We start from the raw sequence: 22,920 nt of genomic DNA on the forward strand, positions 1-22,920 counted from the left end.
TCTATAATGGGTCTAATGAGTGAATGAGTAGAGGGGGACAACTACCTCTTTTTTCCTGGATGAGAAACCCTTTTTGATGAGGTGTGCCATGTAGAAGGAGTTCCTGACTACTGTGGCGATGTGATTATCAAAGGAGAGACTACTGTCCAACTGTTTCCCAAGGTCTCTTATCACACTTTTGGTGTTAAGTAGACTACCACCTATGTGGTAGCTCATGGGTACAAAGTTTTTACCAAAGGGGATGACAATGCACTTTTTGACATTGAGCCTGAGGCCATGGCTTTGACACCAAGCATCTGTCTCAGTGAGGCCCTTTTGTAGGATGTCCACATCGTTAGGAGTTTCGATTATGGCTCCTAGTTTGCAGTCATCTGTGAACTTCATTAGCCAAAGACCTTCTGTGTTAGTCTGTACTTCAGAAAAGTAGATACCAAACAGGAGAGGACCCAGGACTGAACCCTGTAGTACTCCACTTGTCACTGGTCTGAAGTGAGATTTGGAGTCTGCTACTTTCACAGTGTGGGTACTGTCAGTGAGCCAGTTGGCAACTCATCTTGTGACATAGGGATATATACCTAGTTTAGTGAGTTTATCTATAATCCCAGAGTGGGGGATGGTGTCAAAAGCCTTGGCGAGATCTAGATAGGCTGTGTGAACCACCTTACCATCGTCTATGGCTTTGGTGACTGCTTCAAAGAAGTCTGTCAGGTTTAGGAGACATGATCTGCCTTTTACAAACCCGAACTGGGTGGGGTCCAAATTTTGGAGATTACCAATGTCTTTGTTTATAAGTTCCATGTTGATGTGTTCCATGGCTTTGCATACCAGGCTCGTTAGGCTAATGGGGTGGTAGTTCCCAGTGTCTGTGATGGCTCCTCCTTTGTGGAGTGGGCACAAAGCCTGAGGTGAGGCTATGATTGAACATGGTGCTTAGGTGGGGTGCCAGTTCATTCTGTAGTTTATGTAGAACGCAGCCTGGGATGTTGTCAGGTCCCACGGATGCTGTGTTCTTGGCTTTGGAGAGTGTGGTTTTTACCTTTGCAGCCATGATTACAGGAACTTTGCATTCTTCCGGTATAGAGATGGGCCCTTTAGGAGGTGAGAGAGGGGTAAAGTTAGCACTGAACCTATCTGCCAGGATGTTGGCAATATCAGTTGGGTCTGTATATTTAGTGCCCTTGTGCTGTAACTCAGAGCAGATCTGAGTGTTGCCATTGAGATTCCTGACATAGCTATAGAATGCTTTGTGGTTGTCTTTAGAATCAGTAGCAATTTAGTTTTTGTAACTAGCTTTGGAGGATTTTATGAGGGATCTCAGCGTCTTACTGAAGCTGACCAGGGAGTTCCTCCAGTCATGGGAATTTACTCTTTTCTGCAACAGTTTCTTTCTTCTGTTGTAGTTTGTTTATGGCAGGGGACCACTAGGTTGGCTTCCTTTTTTGGAGGAGAGCATCTTGGTTCTGTTAAAGATAGCACGTGTGAATGTCTCCTTTGATTTTATACGCTTGCACTAGAATGCTTACTCTCCAGTTATCTGGCATATGTCTTTTTCTCCATACTGCTATGAATGCACTAAGGAGCCATTTCTCCCCTAACTCATGAAACATTTTGATTATGCCTGCTGTGACCTCATCTGAACCTGCTACTTTCCTTGGTGTCATTTTTTTTTCTATTGTTACCTCTTCAGTGTGTGAACACTTCTTCCTAGAAATAGGCTGTGTCTGTGGCATCCCTTATGAAGAGTGTCAGATGACTATCTTCTTTATCTTTCTGTCTTTGCCTTGTCACCTTATAGAGTTTGTGACATCTGCTGAGTTACGTTCCCGTAGCTGGTAAGAGTCTCTGTGATGCCTTCTTTGCTATTGTGACTGTTCTCTTAGCCTCTGTTAGTCAGCTAGTACTCCTTAGGTCAGATCTGTCTTTTCTATCTCCCACTTTTTTTCTACACTCCTTCTTTCCTTCGTTTTTTTTTTTTCAAACACCTTTATTGAATTATCACTTGTGACACAGGCAAATTTACATTCATATAAAAGTAATCACACTATAATTAACATAACAGTCATTTTACTTTGCATATATTGCTATATATCATATAACCTAAGATAGCTTCCTGAATGTTCATAGGTGCATAGATGTTTTCGATGCTAACAACCACAAGGGCCTTTTTAAGCCTAGCCATACATCCCAAATCTCTGACAAGTACTGATACCCTTGATAAGTGTAAGCATGGGCCTGGGAGATGAACCATTTACAGGTTACCGGTCTCCATTACAGACATAGGTGCCAAACCAGGGATGAATTTCTGGTTTCCCATCCAATTTTCCAAGTTGCACTTGAATTGGGTTAGGGAGGAACTCTGCTTCACATGGATGGGGGAGTCTGTTCCATAAAATGGGTACTCTCTCTGATACATATCGATCTCTCCAGCAGGTTCTATTTGTATCATAGGCAAGGTTTAAGTCTTTAAAATGGGTAATACTGGTGCTGTTTGTTTTCTGGATATGCAAGAGGTTCATTAGAGTGGGGGGGTCTGACAATGCCCTGTATGCCAGGCATAGATCTCCCCTCCAAAGTCTACAAGAGACAGAATACAGGGATAGGGCCTTGAGGCAGTCTGCATAAGACATTTTACTTACGCCCTGTATTCTTTTAGTGAGGAACCTCTGTAGACATTACAATTGTTGGATATGCCTGGTTAGGTACATACCAATGGGGGATTGTACTCAATGACAGGTCTGATCAATGCTGAATACAGTGGAACAATGACTTCCTTGGACTTAGATGCCATAACTTTGTTTATAAGTTGTGCAGCATAGAATGATTTTCTCACCACTGTAGACACATGATGGTTAAAGGCTAGATTATTATCTATGTGTGTCCCTAAGTCACTGACTACTGGGTCAGCTCTAAGGCACGTCTTGTCAAAATGATACTTACCAGGGATGGATGACTTCCTGAAGGATACTATTATGCATTTCTTGGCATTTAGTTTTAGTCCATGGCTCTGACACCAGTTGTTTGTCTGTGTCAGCCCCTCCAGGAGAAAATTTGTGTCAGTGAGAGCTCCTAATTTTCAATCATCTGCAAATTTAGTCAGCCAGAGACCACTGACTTTGACCTTGACTTCAGAGAAGTAAATGCCAAAAATCAGCGGACTAAGGACTGATCCAGGAGGGACTCCACTTGTGACTGGCATATTTGTAGAGATGGATTTCCCATTTCTAACTTTCTGGGCCCTGTCTGTGAGCCAGTTGGTTATCCACCAGGTGACATATGGGTTTGTAACTAACCTCTTGAGTTTTTTAACAATGCCTGAGTGGAGTATTGTGTCAAACACCTTGTCCAGGTCAAGGTAGGCAGTGTGAATGATTTCGTCCTCATCCATTACTTTGGTGACCTTCTCAAAGACATCCACCTGGTTGAGTAGGCATGATCTGCCCTTGACGAAACCAAACTGGGTTGGGTCCAGGGTCTGGAGGTTTACTATATCTCTATTGATCATCTCCATGCTACATTTTTCCATGGCTTTACATATAAGACTAGTGAGACTTATGGGTCTGAAGTTTCCAGGGTCTGTAGATGGCCCACCTTTGTGCAGAGGGATGACTGTTGCCTTTCTCCATTCTTGAGGCATGAAGCCTGTTTGGAGGCTACAGTTAAATAGTAATTCCAGAGGCCCTGATAGGTCATATTTCATGCTGTTTAGAAGGCATCCTGGGATATTGTCTGGGCCCATTGATGCAGTGTTCTTGGTCTTATAGAGACCATTGAGGACTTGCTTCCTAGTGTTAGTAGGGGGAGTTATATTTGATGATATTTCCTGAAGGAAGGTTGAGGGAGGACAGAGGGGTAAAGCTGGAGCTGAATTTATCAGCCAGGAGGTTTGCTATATCTTCTGGCTCAGTATAGGCAGTTCCATTTACAATGAGCTCTGCACACAATTGTGTAATGCCTTTGAGGTTGCAAACATGTCTAAAGAATGCTTTGTGGTTGTCCTTGGCCTGGGTGGCCAAACTTACCTCAAATTTAGCTTTGGTAGATTTGTCCTATGAGGTGTTTGTTTAGTTTAATGAGAATGCTTTTATCCTGCTGGGTGCTGCATTTTTTAATGTTTGCCATGATTTTCTTCCTCCTGTTATACAGCCTATTGATTTTGTGATTTCACCACCGTGGGTTGTATTTGAGTTAGTGCTGTACTTCTTCCTGGTGGGTACAGCTGCCTCTGTGCAGCTATTAACATGCTTGTACAGCATTCCTGTGAACAGTTCTGCATAGGCAGCAGTGTTTTCGGGGTTTATGAGGGCTTGAAATTTTGCCAGGTTCACACTTAATAGCAGGAGGTTAGCCTTAGAATACTTCCTGAATATTCCAAATTTAGCTGGGGTTCCAGGTTTTATTTTTACTTTAAAGGAGACCATTTTCTGGTCTGATCTTACCAGGGAAAGCATTACAGTAGGGGTATGTGCAGCAGTCTTCCTTATTAATGAGGACCAGAACCAGTATGCACCCCTTGTTGGTGTATTGACTATCTGGTCCAGGGAGTTTGTGTTTACAAAATCTAGGAATCTCTGTGCATGTACATTTGGTGTCATATAGGATTCCCAGTTAATAGTGGGGTAATTAAAGTCACCCATGAATATGGTACTGGTTTGGATGGTTAGTGTTTCTAATAAGTTTAAATACTTGGTATGGGTTTCGTAGGTCATAGAGTAGAACCTATAGCTTGCAAGAAAGTGGCACTGGATTTTTACCTATGGTGATTTGAACATGGAGCAGCTCAAGTGCATTGTCCTGTTTGACCAGCCTTGAAATAAATTTATTTTTGATGTAAACAGAGACACTTCCACCTTTAGTCCCTGCCTGTGAAGTAGCTGGCCTAAATGTGTGGAAGACATTATAACACTGCACTGCTAGTGTGCTCTCTGTGGCTTTAAACCATGTCTCGGTGACTGCACAGACATCAGCTTCTCTAGGGTAAAGAAAGCTTCTATGGAGTGGAGTTTTTTGTTTAGACTCCTACCACTGAGCAGTAATACCTTTAGATTTTCTTGGTTTTGATTTGCTATGTCAGAAGTAGTTTCAGTTTGGTATTGCCTAAAAAAGGCACTATTAGACAAGACAATGTTTTAGCTAATATTCAAAAGCCTAGAGGGGAGAGGAGCAGACCATCCCTGGCAAAGCAGCGTGGTCTGTTGACTATCTTCTTCCATACTGACAAATATTGCACCCCCTTAGAATGATATCAGAAATGAATGCTGGTGTCACCACTGCTTCGTTCTGTTGGAATACAATACTCCTTTGCTTTTTCTATCACCAGAAGCAAAATGTTAGCACCATTCCCAAGAAAAGAAGCAGGCCACAGCCTCTTTGGTGATCCACAGTCTTATCCCTAATGATGCAAGGGTCTGTAGGCTTGTAGTCTTAATAGCAACTAGACCTGTCAGGAATGTTAAGCACAGACACTCACTCTCCAACCAGAAACAGTCAGGAATCAATGCACTCTGCTCCTACTCTCACCAGGACCAGAATATAAGAACAGATCCCAAGCTGTCACCTATAAAGCAGTTATTAGGCTTTCTGGTGATCAGCAGTCTCCAGCAAATCATGTCCATGTACTCCATCTCTCACCAGGAGAAAACAGAAGCACTAATCCCAAGATGACTACTTTGAGGCAGAATGTGGGGTCTCCAATAAATGGTGGTGTTGCAATAGATGTTTAAATGTAAGATGAAAAAAAGGTTTATCCTAAACACTGAATGTCTGCATTACACCACCAGCTTTCCTTACATACCTTGTTTCCATATGTATTTGGATGGATATCTATTCTACAGTCCTCACACGTACTGGTTTAATGCATTGCCATTGTACAGTCCTCACACGTACTGGTTTAAGGCATTTTCCATTCTTTTTTAACCCACCTGTTTCATCTTCTTCCTCAGGTGCTGCAGCAACAAAGTATTTTCTTAATCTTGTGTGCTTTTGCTCAGATAAACTTCCAAATGTTCAGTCTTGTCTTTATTGACCTTAGAGCCTTCTCTGACCACTGCTTGCAGCTGATTGTGGCTTCCAGTGGTTTATGCTCTGGGATGACTCTTTTGCTGGGGATGACTTTGCATTTCTCTGATTCTATCCCAGCGCCCTTTCCTTACTAAGAGGCAGTCTACCTCAGTTGCATGTTGACCCCTCCAGTATGTGATCTTGTGGCTACTTCTCTTTCTGAACCATGAGTTGGTCACCCTCAATCAACTTGCTAGACAGATGTCTAGAGTAGCCTCTGCTTTTCCCAGTTCCCCCCAGGCCCCCACCCATGTGGACCCAACTTATCTTCATATCTTGTTAACTTTGTTTAAATATAGGCATTCAGATCCCCCATTATCAACACCCCTTCATCCTTACCATCATATCATCAACTTCTAAGCTATATCCTCTCAGTGATCTTATAATGAGTGAGTTCAGTTTGGCAGGTTGATTGGTTTTACATCCAGTTTTCAATCAATAGAGCTATCTCAGGTAATCCAAGCTGGATAACTGGACACAGTCAACAAGTAGCTTATTACCAGTGCTGCTCAGCTATATTACAAGCACACTTGCACACTCTGACTAACAGAGGCACATGGACCCTTATCACAATTAGCATGGGTCCATAAGTCAGGTCATCAACCAACCTATCATACAGTTCACAGTCCATGTTTCCCTATCTAGAGAATAGTGTGCACCACAGTTGATACTTAAACAGTTGTTTAATGAAACTCTACACCCAAAAGGTACCATCTAGAGTCTGTTCTGCCCACAACTCCATTCTTTTTTATATTGGGGGAGGATGATTTTGTGGTGGAAACACCCAACATGTTTTCAGGAGGTGGGAGTAGCCCTAGAAATACACAAGGAGAAAGTACAAGCTCAACACAGGCATTGGCCTGAGGTCAGGCTCAAACCTTCTAACTTTGAGGCGAAGACCTTAACCACTATGATAGTTATGTCATTTTTTATTTAATTGGTGGGAAACTGATTCAGATCATGAAATACATAATTAAATCAGCTATGGATGGAAAACCTTGCTGATTAGGTTGTGCTTGTGAACAAAAATATTTTCATTGATTCCATGGACATTGCATTTTCTGTCCACACTTATACAGCAGCTGATATTGCCACAAGATTTGGTGGGATTGGCATAATAGTTAAGATGTTTACCTCACAAATTCAAGGTACGGGATATGATTTTCAGGTCTTTGTTTGTGTATGGAAAACATTTTAGAGTGAATGGCTACTAATCGAATGTTAAACAGCGAAAGTTTAGTGTTCTGAACATGCTTCACAGCAAAAAATATTTCAATGAATGGCCATATTTGGCCAACAACCAGGAAGTACTATGGTGCATAACGTAAACAAAGGGAGATTTTTTAAATATTGTTCCTATTCCCCACTGTAGTGCGATCTTGGAGTAAGTATATATAGTTGGGAGTGTGGGGGGCAGAACCCCTCCCACTTTGGTTGGTTACATTCATGATGCTGACCAACTATGGCTCGCTGCAATGTTTTTTTGATACACGAACAGGAAAATTGGCAAAGCTAAAAATGTCCCACAAAGTCAGCTAGCCTAATATTTAACTATGAAACATGCAACAAAAGTATTAAGAACCTAATAAAAGTCCACTGTAGCGTAAATCTCAAACTTTTATCATTTGGTTTTACAGTGACACAAAAAATGATTGCAAGCCTTAACTAAAAAATGACACATTGCACTAATAATATCTCCAATGAAAGTGTTGCAGTTATTTTCAGATCTCACCTAAAAAAATGAATTGCATTCACATTACATCCAGTCCAGAATATTATGATCTGTGGTAATTTTTATAAAGCTTATCAGAACATTAATAATAAATGGTCATTACCAGAATGTTAATCGCTTGTCTAGTATGCTGTTTGATATATTTCAAAACACAGAGCTTACAGACAAGGGTTTGAGAAGGAGGCAAAAAGTCAACAAGAAAAAAAGTCTTATGTGGCTACATAGGAATGTGAGTGACAAGGGCAAAATACAGGGTGTGCATGAGATGGAAATGACTTGACTGGGAATAGAAAAGGCACAGTACAAAGAGGCAAGTTGAAGGGACAACAGAGGAGAAAAATGTTATAAAAGGTTCAACCTGAAATAGAGCTGATGGAGAGTCCAGTTAGAGAACAGATTATTTATATGTATATAAGTAGAGATAGTGAAGCTGAAAAAGACCTGAACAGGTTCTGCAAAGATATACAGGGGATTATAGGAGAAGGCTTTGCTTCAGTCTTCATGAAGGAAAGTGAGGCAATAGTGCCTTACTGAAAGGAGATAGAACAGAACTAGGAAAGAGTAGACTAGCACTAAGAGAAAAAGGTGGTCTGAGAATTGTTTGCCTTTAGAGAGTAAAAGCACAGAGGTAAAATGGGTCCTTAAGAGTTTGGCTGGTTTATTGGTGGATCGCTTGACAACAGCTTTCAACATATAATAGGTCAGTGCAGAAGTGTCTGTGAACCCCACAATGGCAACCATGCTACCCTTGAACCACTGGAGCAGGAAATATCTTGAAAAATACAAGCCTGTTAACATAACAGCAGTGGTAAATATTAATGACAATTCTTAATGAAAGTCTGACTGCTTTCCTATAGACAACAATTCCCAGAACAACTAAATCAAGGTCATGCCCAGAAGAAGGGGTCAATTAATGAAATAAAAATAACTACCTTGTAGTGTCCCAAACACGGATGCCTACCGCCTGTAATCAACATGTCCTCATCTCGATCTAGCATACAACGTATTGGGCAGTGAGTCCTGTTGAAACAAAAAGTAAGAGCAAGTCTTAGACAGAATATGATACAAGCAAATATCATTAGTATTCATGTAGCAGGCCATCAATGGCAAGAAATTACATTATCACATTCTCTGAATACAAGCATTACAGTTTTCAGCAAGTTTAGTAATTTATGCAATATCTGAAAGTGTAATGTACGTGTGTGTGTGTGTGTGTGTGTGTGTGTGTGTGTGTGTGTGTGTGTGTGTGTGTGTGTGTGTGTGTGTGTATACCAGCTAGGTCCATAGCAGTAGTTCTATCAGTGTGTCTAATATGTATCAAAATGTCACACATGGTATTTCATACGTCATTTTTTATAGAAGGAAATTTTGATCAGTGGAAAATCAGCCAGAAGGACAGCACTCATAAATATACTGTATTTATTTATTTATTTTAAGGGGGTGGCTTGTTACATAGTTCTCTTTATATCCTTATTCTTCATTCTCTGATTGTATAACAGTAATCAAAGGACTACATGTTGCATACCTTCCACCATCACATTCATGTATTTCTGCCCTATCACATATCATCATGGATGAGTTCAAGAAGGAAAAAAAAAACCTCTGAAATGCAAATATGGATGTGATTTATATCATTTTCATCCACAACATGATATTCACTGAGTGTATAGAAAGGGAAGGGCTATATTATTATAACTTAGTTCCACTTGAGTTTACCATCCTATGTAGCGAGAAATCATGTGATACAGAGTATCCAAGGAGGTGATTTGTTACATTTAAAGAGTACAGCTTGTGTGTGGGTATTCATGCAGTGGTGGCCGTGTGTAGGAACACTTGGAGATATGAGTAACTGGATGGTACAAGCTGAGATGTGATGCTAGGGTCTTGAACCATAATATTCCACATTGAAACTTTTGATGGCATGCAGTGAATTGCTAGAGTTTCTTTACATTTTAACTGTGCGTACAGTGATTCTGTCCATGCATAGTGAAGTCTAATGCACAGCACATGTTGTATCAGGCTTCTTTTCATGCTTATCACTTCTGCAATTGTCAAATAAGTTGATAGGCAGAATGATCAAATACCTTGTATCTCATAACACGTTCTTCCTATTCATGACAGTTACAAGAGCAAGCAATTTCTTCAAACTGGTCTGTGGACAATGCCTTAGTAGGATCTATGTAGCAACATCATATGTAGAAGTAATGATGCAGAACAGTTTTATGGTACTTCTGTTAACACCGTTGCAATGCTGTCATACCCACTACATTGCAATAGGTTAACTTGCATGCAGATTGACTTCGTCAGCCAAAGGTGTACAGTAAATTAAATGTATTAACAATTTCTTGATTCAATAGGACTTAGTGGAACCACTTGACACTCTTTTTAACCTCAGCCTGAGCACTGGTTTTGTTCCAACAGAGTGCTGAACAGCAATTGTAATCTCCTTGCACAAAGGGGGTGTATTAACTGACCCTGGGAAAGTACAGTTGTGTACATCTACCATAAATGTAGATGTTCGAGTGTCTTCACTGTTGCAGTCATAACTGTATGGTGTTCCTGCCAGCAGGCAGCCCGAGGTCAGCCAAAATTCCAAAGTCTGGGTCCGGCGTTGGCTGTTCCAGCAAGTACCCTGACGTCAGAACGTAGAGGTATAAAGCTGACAGCCGACGCCATCTTCTCCAGCCTTTCTTGCCCCAGATGTCAGAAGCCCCCCAAAAAACCAATAGGTGTCCAAAAGGAAACACAAATACACCACAAAAGAAGTGGAAGAGAGAACAAACAAGAATAAGAGGGGATTGGTGGGAGGGAAACACCGACTGCAACAGTGAAGACACTCGAACATCTACATTTATGGTAGGTGTACACAACTGTACTATGTTCTTCATGTTTCACTGTTGCAGTCATAACTGTAGGGTAGAATCCCAAAGCTGTGAATGAGGGAGGAGGTTATGCAGAAGAAGGGGCAGCTAGAAGACCCTGCAAAACAGCAGAGGCAAAGCCTGCCCTAGACTTAGAATACAGAGGGAGATTATAGTGCTTAGAAAAAGTATGCACTGAACTCCAAGTGGCAGCTTCCAAAATGTCCTTGGTAGGAACTCCTCTAAGAAAAGCTGCTGAAGTGGCAGCTGCTCTAGTAGAATGACTTCTAACAGTACCTGGAATCTGTTTCCTATAGTGAGAGTAACAAAACCTTATTCCATGAGCAATCCATTTGGAAATAGTTTGTTTTGAAATAGCCTTACCTAGAGAACTGGAGGCAATTGATCAGATTTTCTGAAATCTTTAGTTTTGTCCAGGTAAAATCATAGTTGTCTGTGTACGTCCAATGAATGTAAGATCCTTTCCCCTTTATTTTGAGGATTTGGAAAGAAGGTAGGAAGGTGAATAGTCTGATTTAGAGCCACTTTCAAAATCATCTTAGGCATAAATGTAGGATTGGTCCTCAAGGAAACTCTGTCTTGGTGGAAGATAATATATGGTTCCACAGCCATGAGAGCTTGCAACTCTGAAACCCCTTTGGCAGAAGTCAATGCTAATAAAATAGCTGTCTTCCAGGATAAGAACTTGATATCCGAAGCTGCAACAGGCTCAAAAGGAGGCAAAGTAAGTTTCTCCAAGACATAATTAAGATCCCAAGCAGGAACAGGAGGAGTTCTGGGAGGTCTTAAATTCTTAGCCCCTCTCAAAAATTGTCTCACTAGCTGGTGAGAAAAGATGGGAGGATCAGTGTTGAAATGAGCCGAGATAGCAAAAGCATGAATTTTGATGGATGAAAAGGAGAGGCCTTTAAGCAAAAGGTCTGAGAGGTAAAGTAAAATGGAGGAAATATCAGGTAAAAGAGGGTTAGAACCTCGGTCCTGCATCCAAATACAAAATCTTTTCCATTTAGAAGCATAAGATTTCCTAGTGCTAGACCGCCTAGCTTCTAAAAGAACATCCAAAACTTGTTTGGGAAGAGCAGAAGGAATCAAAGGCCCTTGTAGAGCCAAGCTGCCAGGCATAGAGTCTTGATTTGAGAGTGTAGCATCTGACCCTGATGCTGGGACAGAAGAGAAGGGATCAGAGGTAGAATCCAAGGAGGTTCCAAGAATAGGTGTTTTAAAGTTGGATACCAAAACTGCCGAGGCCAATTTGGAGCTATCAGAATGATAATCTTGGGTTTGTCCTGTTTTATTTTCAGTAACACCCGAGGCAGAAGAGGAAGAGGAGGGAAGGCATATCCCGAAAGATTCCTCCAGCTGAATGACAGGGCATCCACTTCCAAGCTGTTTTGTGGAAGGACCTGGTGCAAAAGAGAGGCAACTGATGATTGAGATGGGATGCAAACAGATTTATCTGAGGACAACCCCAAACTGCAGTAATCTTGCCGAATAAGCTGGGGTCCAGCATCCATTCGTGAGGATCCAAAAGGTTTCTGCTTAGGCTGTCTGCTAAGAGATTTTGTTTTCCTGGAATGAATTGAGCTTGAAGATGCAGATTCAGATTTAGAGCCATGTCCCATAAATTCATGGCTAGTCTGCAAAGGGGGTAAGAGTGAGATCCCCCTTGCTTGTTTATGTACCACATGCCTGTGGTATTGTCTGTACGAATCAGAAGAGGCCCTGGATTCAAAAGATTCTGGAAGGCTAGAAGAGCATTTTGGACTGCCAACATTTCCTTCAAGTTGATGTGCCAGAGACGATGCTTCTTTGTCCAGGAGCCCTGCTGGCAAATATCTAGAAAATGAGCTCCCCAAGCATACTCCGAAGCATCCGTGGTTATGATCTGAGAAGGTTGAGGCAGACGAAAGGGATTCCCTTCGTTTAAAGCACAAACCCTGGACCACCAAAGGAACTCCTTTTGGAGGCAGGGAATCAGTGGAATCATTGTGTCCAGACTGTGGTAATGCTGTGACCATACACTCTTTAGGTACCATTGAAGTTTTCTCATATGAAGCCTTGCATTTGGAATCAACAGGATGCAAAAAGCCATGTAGCCCAATGCCTGCAGGAATTTCCTTGCAGTGAGCTGAGTTAGAGTAGCCAAGGTTTTGAAAATTGAGGCCAGCTGTAATTGTTTTTCTGGAGTGAGGAAGGCCCTTTGCAAGCTTGTATTTAGAAGAGCTCCCAAAAAGATCATTTGCTGAGAGAGGATCAAATGTGACTTTTTTGTGTTCACTGAAAACCCCAGTAGAAGGAGAAGACGTTGAACAAAATGCAGATGCTGAAGTAGAAGGTCTTTGCTGTCCACCTGAATAAGGCAGTCATCCAGATAGGGGTAAATTTGAATCTCTTGGAGTCTGCAATAAGCTACTACTGGAGCCAGGTACTTGGTAAAGACTCTGGGCGCAGTAGATAAGCCAAAGGGCAGTACAGAGAATTGAAAGTGCCTCGAACCTGCCTTGAATCTGAGGTATTTTCTGCGTTCCTGCCTGATGGGAATGTGCAAGTAGGCTTCCTTTAAGTCCAATGTCACCATCCAAGCATCCTGGGAGAGCATTGGAAGAAGTTGTTGTAGAGTAGGCATCTTGAATTTTGGAATTTCCAGAAAGGTGTTTAATACTGAAAGGTCCAGAATAGGTCTCCATGAGTTTTGTTTTCTTGGGACCAAAAATAGTCTTGAATAAAAACCTTTTCCCATCCATGAAAGTGGAACCGGCTCTATGGCTCTCATGGCCAGTAAAGTGTCCACTTGATTTAAGGCCTCTGACCACTGATGTTTTGGCAGATCTGGCCAACCGATAGACCTTGGCAGAGTATGAAAGTGGAATTTGTAACCTCTTAAAATCACGTCTAAAACCCATTTGTCTTGGGTAATATGAGTCCAATTTTGGTAGAAAAGAGAAAGGTTTCCTCCAAGAGGGGCTTCCAGGCAGGGAGGACCTGTAGCCCAGCAGAGAGAGTCATTGGGTCTGCTTCCTTTGTGATTGAGATCTGTCTTCTCCCCTTCTAGGGGATGAAGTAGTCCATTGTCTGGACCTGTAAGAGGCCTGAGCCTGAGCCCGACCTCTGGAGCGTCTATATCTTCCCCTTTGAAGCCTGTCAGACGTGGGAAAGGACCAATTTTTGGAGGGACAATTTCTAGAAAATCTAGGGGGCTGAACTTGTAAGAAATCTTTAACAGTCTGCATAGATTTCGCTTTATCCTCCATCTTTTTAATAACCTCCTCAGCTTTAGATCCAAACAAAACATCATGCTGAACAGGAGCATATAACAATTTAGCCTTAACTTGCTCAGGTAAATTCTGCTCTCGAAGCCAAGCATGTCTCCTGATAACAGTACCAGAGGCTGCGGCCCTACAAGAAGCCTCCAAGGCATCAAAACCACAATGTAAACTATGTTTGCTAACTTGTTCAGTTGCATGCAGTACATCCTGTAATTCCTTGTCCTCTGCACATGCAGGAAAGGTAGAAAGTTTTTGTTTTAAAATAGACAAAAGAAATTGCTGATACTTGAACATATGAAACTGGCAATTTAAAGCTCTAATAGAAAGAGTAGCAGAAGTATACACCTTTTTGCCCCATCTGTCCAAGGCATGAGAATCCTTTTCAGAGGGAATAGGATTTTTAGATGAAGCGGCCTTAGCAGCCTTGGAACCCTGAGAAATAGTTTACGGATCTGCAGAAGGGTTCTTGTACAAAAATTGATGGGAATCAGGGACCCTGTAAAACCTATCCGGCTTAGAAGGAGCAGGCAGAAAAGAATCAGGATTCAGGTTAGCTTCAGAGAAAGCATCATCCACAATATCAAGAACAGGAGGAATAGCCAAAGGTCTGTGTTGAGGGAGAAGGAGAAACTCCCTAAGTCTCTTCTTGGTAGCGGAATAATCCTGACCTTCCCAATGAAAATGCTCTCTCATCTCATGCAAAGTTTCCCCAAAAGAAAAATCTTCAGGGGGAGAAGCAGAGGGAATAGAGTCCTCTGCATCAGAATCCTCATAAGGAGGAGAAGAATAATCCTGGTCAGAGGAAGAGACTGAAGACACAGAAGCCTGATCAGAGGAATCATAAGGAATATCTTGTCTAGGCCTTTTTTCAGGAGGAGGGTGAGAACCCCTAATCATAGTAAGCAAATCTTCAGCCATCCTTAATAATTGCTTCTGGGTCTTGGGAGCTGAATCCGAAGAAGCTTGAGAAGAAACCCTTGGCTTAACAGCAGTCTTTGACTTTGCCTTTGTCTTTGTAGAAATAGTGATATGAGAAGGCCTGAAAACCCCTTCAGAAGCCGGTACCTGCACAGCGGTTCTGGACCCATCTGAAGGAGCGATGTCCGAAGGTCCTGCAGCAGATAAAATACTGGGCCTAGTTGGCTCCCCATGGGAGTCCATGTCGGCAATCGGTTCCGAAGTGGCTGACAACAGGGGCTGCAAAAGCACCTCACTGACGACAGCCGAACCCGAAGCTGGCTCCGGCTGCAAAGTATCCAGTTTGGACCTCGGAGACCTATCCTTGTCCTTGCGTTTTTTGTGAATTCCGGTTGTCGGTAAAGTATCCGACGACATCCTATAATTGAACCGTCTACCGAAATAATTCAAGACCCAATTGTACCTATGCTTAATTGTACGAGAATTAAACCTGGCACAAAACCGACAGCAAGAAACGTCGTGGTCAGGGCCCAAGCAAGGAAGACAGTAAGAGTGGAAATCTTTATGAGGTATTTGTTTTCCACACGATATACAATTATTAAGTTTTTCTGACATTGGAGGAACAAGAAAAAAGTTTCCCCAATGGGGTACTTAGCTTGAGAAGAGAAGAAAAAAGTCTTCGGACTGACGACAAGCAAAACACGTTGTCCAGAATCCGCCAACCAACAACTTGCGAGCTGCTTTCCACCGCACAGCAAGAAAGACTGGAGAAGATGGCGTCGGCTGTCAGCTTTATACCTCTACGTTCTGACGTCAGGGTACTTGCTGGAACAGCCGACGCCGGACCCAGACTTTGGAATTCTGGCCGACCTTGGGCTGCCTGCCGGCAGGAACACCCTACAGTTATGACTGCAACAGTGAAACACGAAGAACATCTATAGACCCATAAACCTAACCAGCCTTATCTGCAAGGCCATGGAAAAAATCTTCATGGACCTTATCAACAAGGACATAGGTGACCTTCAAACTCTTAACTCAACCTCGTTTGGCTCTGTTAAGGGTAGATCATGCTTACTGAACCTGGTGGACTTCAAGAACATCACCAAAGCCCTGGACGAAGGCTAAACAGTACATGCTGCCTATGCTGATTTAGTCAAGAGTTTTAACACAGTACCCTACTCAGATATCATTGAGAAACTCTCCCAGCTGGTGATTAACCCATACATAACTAGATGGGTAGCCAACTGGCTCACTGACAGAATGCATGCTGTCAAAGATGAGGATTCTACCTTTACCAGTAGACCAGTTACCAGTGGTGTACAACAAGGATGTCTACTGGGCCCTCTACTGTTTGGAATCTATTTCTTGGAAGTCCAGGTGAAAGCAGATGGCCTGTGGTTTGCCAAGTTTACTGATGATTGCAAATTGGGTGCAATCACTGAGTCCCCAAATGATGCTAACATATTACAAAAGAGACTAACACAGACAAAGGATTAGAGCCAAAGCCACAGACTAAAACCAAATGCAAAGCCATGCATTGCTGTCCCCTTTGGTAAGGGGAAAGTCCCTGCAAATTACAGTATTGACAGCACCCCCATGCTCAAAGCCAGTGGTGGGAGATTTGGGAACACAGGTTGACAGCAATCTGAACTTCGATCACCATGTGTTCACAGTGGTAAGGAAAGCCTTCTATATTACACATCTCATAAGTAAGGGCATCGCATCCTAAGGATGTTATAACTCTTCTGTACTCAGCCTTCATCAGACCATTAATAGAATACAATGCTGCATTTTGCATAGGTTCATAGGTAGGTACTAGGCTATTGGCCCTAGGGCCTGTACAAGCCTAACCAAAAAAGTACCTTGGCTTTCGACACCCAAGAAAATTATTTACCATGAGGCATGCACCTCACCAGACACCTGAAGCAGATGGAGAGACGACAGAGGTTTCTCACCAAGAAAATTCAGGGACTCCAAAACATAACCTACATGGAAATAGTGCATGAAGGTCCTATCACTGTACTCTGTATCCTACAAGCTGCTGAGAGGTGACTTGTGCTTGGCCTACAGAGCAGTCTCATACCCTGTCTTAACAGAAATGCTGCACATCTGCAAATCAAATACAAGAGTCACTCACTCAAGGGATCTCATCCTAGCCTGTGACATAAACAGAACATGCAAGGAGACAGCTATATCTCCCAGAGATTGGCACTTCTCTGGAATAAACTCCCAGTTTACATGAAGTACAGCTCCTCAATAACCTTATTCAACCTTGACACTCAGATGGGAGACCATAAATTCTCCTCGGGTGTGGCACCTATGTCCATCATGGCCAGGAGCAGAGGATGCTGATGATAGACTGGCTCTGTGAATAATGACCATCTAACCAGTGTCAGTTAGGGAACACGGGTATAACACTGCTAGGCTTGTAAACACCCGAGGGCTATTAGCCTAGTAACCTCCTATGAACCTGTGTGAAAAGCCCTGAACTGTGAAAAATTAGCTTGTCATCAAAAAAGGAAGAAAAAGCTTTTATTTTATTTTCAGTTGCACTTAAAGTGACCTATGTTCTGATGCTCTTATTATTATTATTATTATTATTATTATTATTATTATTTGTACTTTTCTGCATTTATCTGTGTTTTAGCCAAAAAAAAATTAGTTGTTATTAGCTTTTCTAGGACCTTAGTCTTGTAGCTTCATTTGCAGTTTTGGGAGAATTGTGAATTACTGCAAGAGTTGATTGTTGCTTTTACATTGTACTGTATTTCTATCTCTGTAAGTACAATTACTTGAAAAGGCTAGCTTTTTGTATTTTGAACTCAGTCTAAAGTCTTGGTCTTGTAGTTTCATTTGCAGTTGTGGAAGAATTGTGAAGTACTGCTGGATGTTTGCCTCATTTAGTAAGTTATTACTGCATTGTTTCATAAACAGCATTACTGGTAAATTTTTCCTGAGTCTGACACCTTTGATTCTAATGGGATTTCAGTCATGAGAGTATTATAATTTTTGCTGCAAGATTTGTGCTTCCATGCTTCTACATCTGTTTGCATTCCAGTTTTGCTGCTAGAGTCTTATATTCTGCTAATCATTTGCCTGCTTAGAGTTGCATTCCAGTGTCTTTCCTTTTGTTACATTTCTGTTTTTCACCTGCTCTTGCATCTGCTCCAGCCCCCAATGATACATTGCCTCTATAAATTAATTGCATTTGCATTGGTCTGGGCTCATTTCCATAGAGATCAGCAATGCATGGCACCCTCACCAGGGTACTCAAGAGTGTTTTGTTGCATCTACTGCCATCCAGGCTGAGATAAACACTATTACATGAAAAAACAAACTTCCTTAAGTTATTTAAGTAAATTGTTGCTATTTTATTGACTTATTTATTGCATTTAACTGCATTTTAAGACTGTAAAGTGAATTTGTTTTTCAGTGTCACTACTGCTAAATTAATTGCTTGAAAATCACATAAAAGTGTTCTATTAGATAATTGCTGATTTGGTTTCTGTCAGCTTTTCACTTTTAGCTAACCTTAGTGTGTTTTTGCATTAAGTAGACTTGCAATTACTCATCTAGTGGCAGTAGGGGGTACCCTGGTCTGTCCAAGTGGAGAAACACACAGGAAACCATAAAGTGAGGTCATTTTATTGACTACAGGGCTGTCAGTGTTTAACAATGCCATGTATAGATGCAACCACTTAGAAAGCAGACTATCCCTATAAACCTACCACTGCAAATGTACCCAGGAAATCAGTTGTGCAAAGAGCAAGTAGTTTGTGCATTGAGGTGCACTGCCCCATTAATCTGCTCCTATATAGCCTAGTTTTTGCTTCTAACCATAAAAGCACACAAGCTAGCCTGCTATTAACCCCTCTTGTACCACACCCTTGTAGATCACTTAGAAGGACCTGATACAATGATAGTCAATTCCCCAATTTCCCCTTCACTACTTTCTTGGAGATGGTCATCCTGAGACAATGTAGGCAGTATCTCATGTTCACTGACAACCAAATACCCCTTCGATAAACCAATACAGTATGCAAGAGATGTAATTACATAATGTCACTGGAAACAAAACTCTCTCATACAAGTACTCAAAAAACAATCAGATTGTCACTAATACACACACACACACACACACACACACACACACACACACACACACACACACACACACACACACACACTACACCCACCACACATAGTATGGACCAAGGCACATAAGCCATTATATGCTGAAGCACTAAAAATAATCGTTTTAAACTCCAAATCGTCTAGACATTTGAACCACATCAGTTTTCCTCAGAAACCCCAGAGTACTCTATAGAAATAACACCCAACATCACACATACAGCCACACCCCATGGAGCCTCAACTACAAAGCCCACAAGACAAGCCAACACACTACCCAATACTCTAGTCATAGGAGATGCCATTGTGAGACATAAAGCTGTCCAACTCACCAGGCTGAACAAGGAGAAAATCGTTGACAGTTGCCTATCAGGGGTCAGGACCCAACAAGTCACTCAAGCACTCAGGTCATTGAACCACAAGTACCAGTATGAAGTGCTCATAGTCCATGTGGGGATAAACTGACTCTAGACATACCTCCATGGAATATATGAAGGGAGACATTATGGAGCACTCGGACGATGTGTCTCAGGCAGGTATGAGCCTAGCATTCAGCAGCATCCTACCTTCACCATGGATGATGCCACTTTATTAACAGAAGATGGTTGACTTTGAATGACATCAGAAGTTAAGCCTTTTATTAAAGGGTTACAATATTTGCCAGCATGGGAGAATATGGTCAACAGGCCACATTATTTTGCCAAAGATGGTCTGCACCTGTCCCTACTAGGCTTTTGAATATTAGCTAAAACATCATCCTGTCCCATAGTGCCTTTTTAGGCAATGCCAAACTGACACATTTTCTGACTTACCAAAATGAATCCAAGGGAATCTAAAGGTGTTACTGCTCAATGCCATAGCCCAAAAATGAAACTCCACTCCTTCCAAGCTCTCTTGACCTTGGAAAATGCGGACATCTATGCAAATAAGAAGACATTTAGCTATTTATTTTATTTTTATTTTACATTTGTTAACCGGTGTGCCTGACTGAGCCGAAAAGGCCCTTTTTCAGCAGAATCCCAAGGAGAAAAGCTCCACATAGAAAAACTACAGATACATTTAGATATTTAGATAAGATCAGTATACAAACAAATTACAATAGACATTTTTTTACAGTGGTATGCAGCACATTAACAGTTACAGTGGAGAGAACAAACAAGAAATATTAAGTTAAAAATAAAGGTAATTAATAGATTTGTGGTGTACAGCTGAAATTTGGAACATAGGTAGAATACATACATAGTACACATGTACGGTACAGTACATGCATTGTACATTAGCCAGTGTTTGTGAGTAAGAGTGAAAACTATTATCAAGTACTCTAGGTTTAGTATGTGTACCTTATCCGCTTTCACTAGCCTGGGGAGCAGTCTTGCCAACTTTGCTTGAGATTTTGGCTAATGAGGTTTTTAAAGGAGGCTTTGGACAATGTGTTTTGTATGCTAGTGGGGAGAAAGTTCCATTTTTTTTAGCCACTGAATTACTATATAGTGTCTCCAATGCTAATGTAGCTGTTGGTGACTTCTAGTAGTAGTTTGCTTGATGATTTAAGAGGCCTTTTGGCTGAGTGATGTTGTACTAGGTTTTTGAGGGGAGGACACTTATTCGGGAGGTAACAGAATGACAGAGGCAGAGCTGATTGTAGGTTAGGAGGTAGGGCAGTTCAAGTCAGTGGAGCTGTCTCAAAGCAGTACAGTGATGAGTCCTATACGAGCAATTTGCAGCAAAGTGGGCAATTCTGTTATAGCAGTGGTTTAAAGCCACAGACAGCACCCCAGCAGTGTAGGGATATAATGCTGTCCATACATTTTGACCAGCTACTGCACAGGCAGGAACTAAAGGAGAAGTTGTCTTGATATATATCCAAAACAAACATGCCTCACTGCTGGTCAAACAGCTTAATGCACTTGATCTTCTCCATGTCCAAATGACTATAGTTAAAATCCCATATCATATCATTGAAAGCTCTAAATCATACTCTATGACCCATGAAACCCATAATTCAAGCTTAGACCTACTGGAGACACTTGCCATTCAACTCAATACCATAACCATGTGGGACTTTACTACTCCTCTATAAACCGGGAATCTTACACAATCCCAGACTAGCGTGGAGAATGCTACCCCCTACCTCCAGTGTGTTGTCCTCTCTGGTAAAGTCAAACCATAAAGGTGCCTCCTTCAAAATAAAAATCAATGCTGCAGTCCCAGCAAATCCTGTAACAGTTAGGAACTACTCTAAGGCAAACACTTATTTGACAAAATTTCAAGCCCTTCCAAACTCAGAGAACACAGCTGTCCATGCAGAACTGTACACAAAAACCTTGAAAATCATGTTAATAGATGCATAGAGACAGATGTGCCCTACCAGAAACTAGCCCACAACACACACAAAAAAGGAAACCACCCTGGTAGAATCTAAACATAGATTGTACAAAAAAGGAAAAATTATGAGGTGCAATGCCCAGCAGGACGAAAACTCTCATCAGGCTAAATAAACAATTAAAAGGGCAAATTAAGTCTACCAAAGTCAATTTTGATGTGAAGATAGCCTCCAAGGGCAAGGACAACCACGGGATTTTTTTAGCTATGTCCAAAACCTCAAGGGTGCTACACAACAGGGAATAAAACTGATTGTTAGTGGAGTCACTTACATGGAGCCAGAAAATATAAAAACTCTTTTGACTGACAAATTAATTTCTGATTCTACCCCTCTTTCCCCTTGGCTACTCCCCAATAGTAGGCCTGAAATGCACTCTCTAAAGTTAAGAACATCTCATCAATGGGCTCTGATATCCCATGATGCCTCTTAAATAGCCTGAAGCATGATCTATCTGGAACTCTGGCATCCCTATTTAATCATAGTCTCCAGACAGGTTTTGTGTATTATGAATGGAGGACTGCAACAGTCGTCCCTCTGCACAAGGGCAATCATCAGTTGACCCTGGGAACTACAGACCTATAAGTCTGACAAGTTTCATATGCAAAGCCATGGAAAGAATTATCATGGATATGATTAATGATGACATAGCAAACCTTCAGACACTGGATCTAACCCAGTTCAGCTTTGCCAAAGGCAGATCATGCCAATTCAGTCTGGTAGACTTCTTTCAAAAAGTCACCAAGGCAATGGATGAGGGCAAAACAGTGCATACCCCTACCCTAAACTAGCTAAGCCATTTCATGCAATACACCACTCAGGCATTGCAAACAAACTCACGGAATTAGGCATTAACTCCTATGTTATGTGCCGGATAGCCAGCTGGTTCTTGAATAGGACCCAGGAAGTTAACATAGGGGATACCACCTCTGCAAAAAGCTGGTCACTAGTGGAATCCCTCAGGGCTCTGTGCTGGGCCTCTTCCTTTATGCATTTACTTCTCAGAAGTCAAAGCCAGTGTCAAAGGCCACTGGCTGATCAAGTTTTCAGATAACTGCAAACTAGGAACAGTCATAGAATTTCCCAAGACACTAACATTTTTATGGAAGGGGTAGCATAATGTTTAAGGTCTCTAACTCTCAGATACAAAGAACAGGGTTTTATTCTGACTTCAGGCTATTGGCTAGGCTTATAAAACTATGTAGATTGAGAGCCTTGTATTTACCTATGAACATCCTACATAAAGGAATAAAACAGGTAAATGACGGGTACCGAAGCCACAGCTTAAAACTCAATGCCAAAAAATGCATAATAGTACCCTTTGGGAAGTCAGCCATCCTAGGTAAACTACCTCATTGATAATAATTCCTTAACAGTGAACCTAGTAGTTGGGGATTTGGGAACATACACCTGTCTTTCTACTAACATATGTCTGAGGTAGTAAGGAAAGTATTCATTGTTGCATAAGTTATAAATAAGGCATGGCATCTAGGTCCAGACAGGTCACTATTCTTCTGCATACTGTCCCCCGTCAGACCCATCATTGAATACAAT

The 22,920-nt window shown here is 41.6% G+C and overlaps 1 protein-coding gene across 1 annotated transcript in view; it reads right to left on the reverse strand.

Annotated features, from left to right (window-relative positions):
• Window positions 1–22,920, reverse strand: part of LOC122792414 (xanthine dehydrogenase/oxidase-like) — a 1,368,088-nt gene that overhangs the window by 795,480 nt on the left and 549,688 nt on the right. The window contains exon 15 of the mRNA XM_044060203.1: window positions 8,722–8,809. Coding sequence (XP_043916138.1) covers window positions 8,722–8,809 — 88 coding nt within the window. The remainder of the gene's footprint in view (window positions 1–8,721; window positions 8,810–22,920) is intronic.

This window comes from Protopterus annectens, chromosome 1.part2 (assembly GCF_019279795.1).
Source record: "Protopterus annectens isolate FY-2018-M chromosome 1.part2, PAN1.0, whole genome shotgun sequence".
Lineage (NCBI taxonomy): Eukaryota > Metazoa > Chordata > Ceratodontiformes > Protopteridae > Protopterus > Protopterus annectens.